The sequence below is a fragment of the Pelophylax lessonae genome (assembly GCF_965119305.1).
Source record: "Pelophylax lessonae genome assembly, chromosome: 1".
Lineage (NCBI taxonomy): Eukaryota > Metazoa > Chordata > Amphibia > Anura > Ranidae > Pelophylax > Pelophylax lessonae.
Genome location: NC_138768.1, coordinates 675,282,445 through 675,292,954, shown reverse-complemented (window position 1 = coordinate 675,292,954; position 10,510 = coordinate 675,282,445). Strand labels below are relative to the sequence as shown.

Here is a 10,510-nt window from a genome sequence, read left to right as displayed (position 1 = left end):
GAGTTAAAACTAATGTCAACTTTTTTTTTACCATCTGTTTCTCATTGGAGATATTTCCCTTCACGTCTTGTCCTGTATACTCAACAGGAAGTAAAAGGATATCTTTAAATATAAGTAAAATCTCCTCTTAGTTGCCATGGAAACATGTGTCCCCCTTTGGAAGATTTCCCCTCTATTCCTGTTTTGGTGGAACACATTTTGGGATTTACCTTCACTTTCATTCCCAGTTTCATTGATAATCAGGATAGTTAGAGAGAGTTAATCTTCCTAATAGGGACACAGACAGCAATAAAAACTTGACAGGAGTTCTAACCTCTCACCACTCTATCCAAAAAGGTTTTGCCTTCAACGTTATACTTTAAAGTGGTTGTAAAGGCAGAGGGTTTTTTTTTAATCTTAATGCATTCTATGCATTAAGATAAAAAGCCTTCTGTGTGCAGCAGCCCCCCCCCCCTCAGCACCCCTAATACATACCTGAGCCCGATTTTGATCCAGCGCTGTTGCAACAGAGACTTGGCTGCCCGAGACTCTCCCACCTCATTAGCTTAGACAGCAGTGAAGGGCCATTGGCTTCTGCTGCTGTCAACCAAAGTCAGTGAGCCAATGAGGAGAAAGAGGTGGCAGGGCCGGGCCGGGCTGGGCCGTGGCTCTGTGTCTGAATGGACACACGGAGCTGCGGCTTGGCTGCCCCCATACCAAGCTGCTTGCTGTGGGGGCACTGAACAGGAGGGAAGGGACAGAAGTGCTGAAAAGGGACCCAAGAAGAAGAGGATCTGAGCTGCCTTTGAAGGAAACTTGTGTTAAGAAAGAAAAAATGTAGGCTGGCCTTCCTCTGTTAATTGCCTGGCTTTCACTGACCTTCCAAAAAGCATTCAGCTAATAAAGTCAGAGGGAAGTCACATTTCTTTTGGGTCAGTGACTCAAAGACGATTGTTTACCAAAACTGTAGTGGAAAATCTGGTGCAGCTCTGCATAGAAACAAATCAGCTTCCAATTATTTTTTCATTGCCTAGTTAAACAAGTTGAATGTAAAAGCTGATTGGCTGCCATGCACAGCTGCACCAGATTTTGCACTCTTCAGTTTTGGTAAATCAACCCCCAAATGGCTTTTGATAAATCAGCAAGTACTCTATAAATATAACTACAGCTAATAAGACGGCCATGGGTATGAAGGGTTTTAAGGCTACTTCAAATATGTTTAATGACCTTTATATTTGTTCAATAAATAGTCAGCGGATGATTTTGAAGATGCTGGTGCTACTGGTCGTGGCCCCAGAATTCTGGAACAGAAAGCTTCTGCTGGCTGCAAGCAAGAGAAAAACTGGCCAGTGTGTTCAGATGATGATTGGGTAAGTAAGCAATATTTTATTGGCAAAGCCCTTGCACCAGCAGTTACTATATTCTTATATACACCATATAATGCACCTTACTTCAGAATATACTCCCTAACCTTAATGATTAGCTCTCTATACATGGTGACACGTCAGTGTACTTTATATTTTACTACTACTTGGACAATTGCTTCGGTGTCTATGCTTAGTGATTTTCAATTTAACATAATTTTTTTCATTTTGATAAAGTATATGTAAACATAAGTAGATAACTGGCAAGTTATGTATAGCAAATGCACATTCAGGTTTCTTATAAAAAAAAGAATAAAAAAAATCAATCCCCTCTTCTCATGGCTCTGTTGAGGCTAGGTGTTCAATCTATGTGTATACTCTGTGTCAGAGCTTACACAGGGTTAATGATTTCCTGATAGTGTCCATGTACAAGTACTGTATAGACACAAGTATTGCTTCCTGGGAAAAAGGTTTGGAGTTTACTTGCTCCACATATCCAGAGCCACAGGGTGTTCTCTGAGCACTCCAAGGGTACAAGGGTCCTGAGTATCAGTTCGTGGGTGGGCAGTTTGTTTTATAAAGAGAACCTGTCAGTGTAACCTGAGTCAGCCCTAGAACAAATGAAATAGCAATGCCCATGGTGGGGACATGATTAAATGTTATAAGACAGGGCCAAAAGCCTTCCAAGAATCTAGTGAAGAATAAGAGGCAAATCGCGTTAAGGAGACCAATAACTTATTAGCTGTAACCAAGAAAATATTTTAGCGCATCTTTTTTTCTATTAGGTGCTATTTTTTAATACCAAAAATTTACTGTGATAGTAGGCAACACCCCTAATATTGCACAACAAGGAACAAAGAAAAGAAAAAAGATGGGATTTTGAAGGCCTTAAATGGGATGATCATAATGTACAACACACTTATTTCATAAAATCCATATTTATTAAATCAAAAGTAAAAAGCATGTGCATATTCATGCCATAAAAAAGACATACATCAATTGAAAAGACATAACAGACATATTATACATCAATACGATTACTCCTCCAAAGGGAGCATCGGTATCTAATCCATACAGTAGGTATCAAATGGAAATGGTAAGGAATGGTCCCTGCACAGCCATCGCGTTTCGCATTGTCGTGCTTCTTCAGGGCTAAAGAGACCAAAACCAGACAGTATTCTATAGAAATATACAAGAATACAGCAATAAGTACATTGAATGCATAATACTATACTATTGCATATCAGACCATAATATGATTTGGAACAACATAAGAAACAATATAAATGAACCAGAGTATTACTAACCCCATTAAAAGAGAGAAAAGGCAGGCAATTGTTGTCTGTGCAGGCATCGGAAGCGAGCCACAGTGGATAATTCAAATGGTATCTCATATATTTGGAGATGTAGGTAAAATTCTTGCTTTCGTGTAATCAGAATATCTATATATTCAGATTCATGAGGTATACTTCTCATTCAAATAATCCGATAGTATTATACGTTTATCCACCTCCACATCAATGATATTGTATGTAGACCTAATAAGAGAATATGAGATGGCAGTATGAGGGACTCTGGATCATCCATGGGATTAACTAAAGTTATTTGATCAGTGGTATCCTATGTATCATATCAAAGATTACCTTAATAGAAATATATAACGCCCCAGGTAGGTATTCCTCTATGTGCTCACCACCGGGAAATATTGTCAGCCAAAGGAGAGAGGCACATCAAAACTTTAACTTTAGGATTTGTGTTAATTTTATTAGTGAAAAGAGGAAGTATTAAGATACAAACAGTATATTATAATAGTACAAATACAGTGAGCTATGAGTTGTAACGAACTTCCTTTCTTTGTTTCAGGCTTGAGAATTTACATGTGAATGTCTGCAGTATGCTGACATCCATCCTGTATTACAATGTCAGTTTTGCTAGCCATAAACTGCCCATTTGATGGATCAAAATTCAGCCAGTACAGCAGTGACTGGCTGAATTTTGATCCATCTGACCATCCATTGACCAGTCCTGTTTGACAGAAGTTGATATAACGATCAATTTTTGTCATTCGGGACTGTTGAAAGACTTTTGTCAACTAGTGGCATGCAGCCAATCAACTGCATCCACTGATCATTGTGTTCTCACAGCAGAGGGGTTCTGCTGTCAGAATACAATTTCACAGCAGGAAGGATTCCTCTACCAGGGGTCCTCAAACTATGGCCCTCCAGTTGTTCAGGAACTACAATTCCCATCATGCCTAGTCATGTCTGTGAATGTCAGAGTTTTGCACGCCTCATGGGATGTGTAGTTCCGCAACAGCTGGAGGGCCGTAGTTTGAGGATCTCTGCATGTGTGGATGGGGGAATTTGTTTTTTTTTTTTTTTTTTTATGATCAACCTACTGGCTGGTAGGAAAAAAATAAACTGTCTATTAGACATCAAACAGGTAGTCTAACTGTAATACTGGATATTCTATAACATTAATATATCATACATTACCTGTAGGGCCCCAAATGTCCTTCTGGATGCAGGATTGAAGGCCTAACTACTCAAACTGACAAAGAGTTTGGCAAGAGAATTGAAGCCATTAAACAGAAACTAAAGGATGGAGAAAGCAGCTATAAAAGCATTGATGTCAAAACCAAGGAAACATATGAGATGGTCAAAGGAAATCTGGTTTCAGCACAACGTACGTATTAATCCCACAATTTTAGCAGCATTTGGCTTATTGCATGCATTGTGGTATACTGTTCCAGATCATGTTTTGTCAATGTAGTTTTTTACAAAATATATTCTTTTTTTATGAGTAGGTTTTATTAAAGGCTTTGTTGAACCATTAGTGGGAACACCGATTGCAGTACATTATTTTTATTATCTAAGGTGCAGTTGCCATTAGCAGTGATTAGGGAAAGTCTAGTAAAGTATCTCTCTTCACCTCCATAACATCTCTAAAATTCGCCCCATTTTAACTAATGAAACCATAAAGCTACTCATTCACTTCCTCGTTATCTCTCGCCTTTACTATTCTAACGCTCTCCTCATAGGCCTACCTCTCCCTAGACTATCCCCTCTTCAGTCTATCATGAATGCTGCGCTGCTGACAGACTCATCTACCTTGCCAACGCTTAGTGTCTGCTACCCCTTCCTGCCAATCCCTACACTGGCTTCCAATTGCCCAACAAATTCAATTCAAAATACTAACTAAAACATACAAAGCAATTCGCAACTCTGCCCCGAGCTACATCACCAATCTTTTCTCCAAATATCACCCAAACCATCCTCTCCGCTCCTCCCAAGACCTCCTGCTCTCAAGCTCCCTTGTCTCCTTCTCCCCTGCTCATCTATAGGACTTGTCCAGAGCCTCTTCCATCCTCTGGAACTCTGTACTTCAATCTGCCTGGTTATCTCCTACTCTGGTTGACTTTGGACGATCCCTGAAAACTCATCTCTTCAGGGAAGCCTACCATGCCTCCAACTACTTTTGTCACTTCCATCAGCTCATTCCCCACAGTTATAATCTTTTGTACCACTTGCCCCACCCTCCTAAATTGTAATGAGCAGGGCCCTTATAACCCTAGTGTATTTTATTGTATTGTAACTGTACTGTCTCTCTTTTATATTGTAAAGCACTGCGTAAACTGTTGGGGCTATATAAATCCTGTATAATAATAACAATACCACTAAGAATTATCTATCTATCTATCTATCTATCTATCTATCTATCTATCTATCTATCTATCTATCTATCTATCTATCTATCTATCTATCTATCTATCTATCTATCTATCTATCTATCTATCTATCTATCTATCTATCTATCTATCTATCTATCTATCTATCTATCTATCTATCTATCTATCTATCTATCTATCTATCTATCTATCTATCTAGCTATCTAGCTATCTATCCATTCTATCTTTACTTTCAGTTATCCACAATACCAATTTTTTTTTAGTTTAATTTTTACTTTTTTTTTAATTTATTTTAACATTTTTTTTATCCCCGAATTTATACACAAATAACAGTGATGTATTATTCTAGTTGATATATAGCATGCCTGTTATGAAACTACTCTAAATATAAAAGTATTCATTTGAGCAGACAGAAAACAAAGATAACCAGTTATTAACTGATTTTTTTAAAATGGGATCTGTTACAAAAATAAAACAGCTTCCACTTAATGGAAAGCTCTATTGTAAGCTGGCATCCTTTTACTCACAGGTTGTGCACTATGTGAGAAAAGATAGGCTGAGCATATTCAGCTTCCATTCGCTGGAACAGAGTGAGAGTAAAAACTTGTTATTTTACCATAGGAAGGGGCATAGCTAAAAGCATGATTGAGGTAGCAACTGCCACCAGGACCAAGAGCCTGGGTGGGCCAGAGTCTCAAACTGATTCAAGTTTCTTTCCTAGTACACTACTTGAAGCATCATCTTCATATATATTTTTGCTATGTTTATACCGTCTGAAACATTAGAGTTTGTTGTGGGTTTTTTTAGTTTGACATTTTATGTAATACCAACAGCAATTTTACTATGGCCATCACCAAAGACCTAATTAAAAAAAAGGCCTTTTTGCATATTCAGTTAAGGATGCTGTCAAATTACTGTAACAATAACAATACATTTTTTGTTTCACATCTTTAGAGACTGATGGCGCATATAACCAGGTAACTGAAAACCTCAGGAGAAAAATTGAGTTCTTGAAAACTAAAGTTACCACTCAGATTGACAGAATCAAATTGCTGCAAAAGAACATCAGAGACCAGGTGGTGGAAATGAAGCGCCTTGAGGTAAGGGAGCAGCTGTGTACTGAACAAGCAGGTTTATTTATTGTGCATTATTTAAAACACACGGCACTCTCTAATCGATTGCTCTTTTCCAGGTTGATATTGACATTAAACTTCGTTCTTGCAAAGGATCCTGTGCAAAGGGCGTTGACTATAATGTGGATTATGACAGCTATGAAAATATCCAGAAACAGCTCTTGCAAGCCGAATCTACTGATCTGAGACCAAACGTTAATGCTATACCTATGCTGAAGATGAGACCAATTAAAGATGGTCCTTTGGTTGATCCACGTTACAAGACACTTGCCCAGCAGAAAAATGAATATCCCATATTCTCTGAGATTGAACAATATGCATTTGTACTAGAAGGGAAAAGTAAAGAGGTAAGTGGACAATCAGTGTCCACTTCAAGTGTCTCTCAGGGCTTTGGTGGCACAAAAGGGCAACCCACCCAAACATTTGTTATTTCCGGGGATAAAAGTACACAACCAGTGAAAGTATCTGAAGGAGATAAGACATCTGAAACAACTGGACGAGTCATAACATGCACAAAAACCATTACTAAGAAAATAGTTCATGGGCGAGATGGACCTAGGGAAGAAGTTTTTGAAACATACAGTGGAGATGAGTGTCAGAAATTAGAAGAGCTAAAGAGAGAAGGAAAGGGTGAGTTTGACGCTGATGGCACGTACACTCTGAAAGTAACTGGAAGTAGCAGTGCAGGAGGTGTCCACATCCCAAGCTGGGATGACTTTCTTAGTGGTAAACAGGTCAGTGGTAGCAGCGTTTCTTCTGGCAGTTCAACCTCTAAAACTCAGAGTTCATCATCAAAAACTCAGACTTCATTCGCCCTTGGAGAAGATGAATTTGATGATTTTAGCCATACAGACCTTGGTCCACCTAGTTTCCAGCCCATTAAAACACAAAGCTCTTCTGGATCCACAGCATATTCCAAGACTGTAGTAAGCAGCAGCAGTGGAACCACAAAGGATGGAACCGAGTGGGGTACCAAATACAAGAGTGGGCCAGTATTTGAAGATCTGGGTCCAATACAAGTTGACAACAGTGAAGAAGACACGCCTGATTTTAGGGCCCGCAGTGTGAGACCAGGAGGAGTGAGACAAACATCATATAACACTGGAAGTGGTAAATAAAAGAAAAAGCTACAGTTCTGTGGTCTACCCTAATTAGGCCAAAAACACATAATTCAGCTTTAAAAACTGCAAAACAATGCCACCAGGATAGTTGTAGGGGACAAAAAAAAATAGACCCAAATTATCTGTGAATCGGGCCCCAAACTCTAGGTTATATAAGGCAAAGAGCATAGTTTATTAAATATCACTTAAAAGTTATACTATCTTGCCCAGTATTATTACACATTGTAACTGAAAACATAACAAAAATAATATAGTAGCTTTTTAACACATATTACATTTTGTCTTTGCCAATTACATTGATACATACCCGTTACATTGACTTATCAATAAATGTAGTTAGTACACAAGTGGCTTGCAATGCTTTCAGATAAATATTTTCAAACAGAAAATAAGTTTAGGACATCATTTCTTACATTTTCCATCATCCTGGCAAACTTAGCAATGTGCAATAATAATCAAAATATGAATCCTAGCAAACAAGATAAAACTGCATTTCTTTTTAGACTGTGCCGATATCCTCCAGAAACACAGTTCTGGCGGCAAAAGTGGCATTTTCAAAATCAAGCCAGAGGGATCTCAAACAGAGCTGTCAGTGTATTGTGACCAAGACACCCAGCTAGGAGGATGGCTCTTGATTCAACAGAGAGAAGATGGATCTGTGAATTTTAACAGGACATGGCAAGACTACAAGCATGGATTTGGATCTGTGGATGCAAACGGGAAAGGAGAACTTTGGCTGGGAAATAAATACATACACATGCTGAGCCAGAACGAGACAATTCTCAGGGTTGAGCTAGAGGACTGGTCTGGGAAGCAGGCTTATGCGGAATATATCTTTCGCTTAGGGTCAGAATCAGAGGGTTTTGCTCTTCATGTTAGAAATTATGAAGGTTCGGCAGGAGATGCTCTAACAGAAGGCTCTAATGATGACAGTGAAAACACCTCTCATGATAAAAAGAAGTTTAGCACATACGATAGGGACAATGACAAATGGGAGGAGAATTGTGCAGAAATGTATGGAGGTGGGTGGTGGTACAATAACTGCCAAGCTGCCAATCTGAATGGGGTGTACTATACTGGAGGTCAATATGATCCTAGGAATAATGTCCCTTATGAGATTGAGAATGGAGTTGTTTGGTTGTCTTTCAAGCCAGATGATTATTCTCTAAAAACTGTTAAAATGAAAATACGGCCCATGGAAACTGCATAATAATATTTTTGCATAGTACTGCACTCCCCAAAATATTACTGTATTATGTGTTTTTTTTAATATACTTGGCTTAATGTATAGACACTGTAACTGAGAAGAAAACTAAATGACTTACATTGACTTACCGTTGTTGTGTTTTTGTTATTACACTATGTAACACTGGTTCTTTTTCATATACGTATGCTTGACACATTTAAATAGTCAATTGTACAGCACTATAAACCCAATACACTGGGGGTTATTTACTAAAACTGAAGAGTGCGTGATCTGGTACAATTCTGCATAGAAACCAATCCGCTTCCAGGTTTTACTGCCTAAGCTTAATTGAACAAACTGAAGTTAGAAGCTTATTGGCGCCTACCATGCACAGCTGCACCAAATTCTGAGTGCACCAGTTTTAGTAAATCTACCCCACTCTGTCATAAAAGGTCAGCACTAGATCATTCATGATATAACATAATCACAAATGATCTTATTTATCGCTGTCTGAAGGAAACTTGTTTCTCATAGTCCACCCTATCCTATCGGCCTTCAATTAATCCTATTGGATCATATGGGTGATGAGAATCACACTTTTTTCAGATACATTGATAAACAAAGTGCAGTTGGGATTTGCAAATGAAAAGCACCAGATAAAAAAATGTGATGTTGTCTATAGCAACCAACTAGTCAAATGACTATATTATTTTTCTAGTGATAATATAATTTTTTTCTAACCCATTTTCTGACTGGTATAAATGGTGCCAGTATTTTCCTTTAAACTAATTTTCAAGTACATGCCACATCCCTTAGTCTTACTTACAGCCAAAGTGCATAACCTAGTTAACTTGTAAGGTATAACTTCACTGTAGATAAATCACTGCATTATCAGTGTTGATTAGTTGCTTTGTAATAATTATAATATACAGAATAACCCTACATATGTAGGGTACCCTAGATATCTTTTTTATTCTTTCCAAACCACCAATACACAAGTAATAACCGAATAGTAAAAGCACAGCAGGCAGCTGGATCAGTACATACCTATCTCTACATGTATTAATAAGCACATTCTGAAAAAGCCAGAAAAGTGATCAAAACTCCTCTTATTAGCAGGTTACCAACTGCCCAAATGGGTGTAGGGTACAAGGCCTGATTACCAAATTTGAAAAAGAGTTTGTCATTCGAACGGAAACTGCAAAACAATCCTGGATGACAAGTAACCCCCAACACATTATAATCTTTTCTGAAATAAAACATCTCCATGAAGTTGTGCAGAGAAACATACTTAAGGATCAAGGCAAGTACACCATTAATCTGACTTCACAGAGATTAAACTGCTTCTAAATAGCTAACCCCTTATAAACAGACACCATTAAAATGGTCGCAAATGTTACAACATAGTTGTACAATCTTTGTAAAACCTTATATGGATTTACAAACAACTATGTAGTGCCAGGACCTACCTAAACAATCCGATCAGTTTATATTCAATCAGTTAGGCCCTCATACTGCATAGTTATTGGTAAATCTAATAGAGATTGTAAAAATTAAGTAATAGCCTGATGAGATATGCAATTGCAGGCGGTAGTTTTGTAGACTGAGTCAGTATTAGGCCCCTTTTACACATACGGTCCGTTCAGTTCTTCAGTTCAGTGACGTCAAAATGTATCAGTTTGCCATCCGTTTTTTAGAAATTTTTCATCCGTTTTTCCTCCGTTTTTCTTCAGTTGTCATCCGTTTTTCCTCAGTTGTTATCTGTTTTTCATCCGTTGTCATCCATTGTCATCCGTTTTTCATCCGTTGTCATCCGTTTTTCGTCCGATCCGTGTTTTTTTTTACGGATTAAAAATAGGGCATTCATCCGTTCAAAAAAACGTACATTGACGGAAGCGGATGAAAACGGATGTTAACGAATGATCATCCGTTGTCATTTGTTTTTACATATAGATACATTGATGTCAGTTTTTCATCTGTCAACGGATGGATGAAAAACGGACAAACGGACAGCATGTGTGAAAGGGGCCTTAAGAGAA

The 10,510-nt window shown here is 38.2% G+C and overlaps 1 protein-coding gene across 1 annotated transcript in view; it reads left to right on the top strand.

The window, feature by feature from the left end:
- Positions 1 to 8,615, top strand: part of LOC309555312 (fibrinogen alpha chain-like) — a 14,369-nt gene extending 5,754 nt beyond the window's left edge. The window contains exons 2-6 of the mRNA XM_082257266.1: positions 1,230 to 1,349; positions 3,845 to 4,028; positions 5,986 to 6,131; positions 6,224 to 7,274; positions 7,789 to 8,615. Of these exons, the coding sequence (XP_082113392.1) occupies positions 1,230 to 1,349; positions 3,845 to 4,028; positions 5,986 to 6,131; positions 6,224 to 7,274; positions 7,789 to 8,495 (2,208 nt within the window). The 3' untranslated portion in view covers positions 8,496 to 8,615. The remainder of the gene's footprint in view (positions 1 to 1,229; positions 1,350 to 3,844; positions 4,029 to 5,985; positions 6,132 to 6,223; positions 7,275 to 7,788) is intronic.
- The last annotated feature ends 1,895 nt before the right edge of the window (positions 8,616 to 10,510 follow it).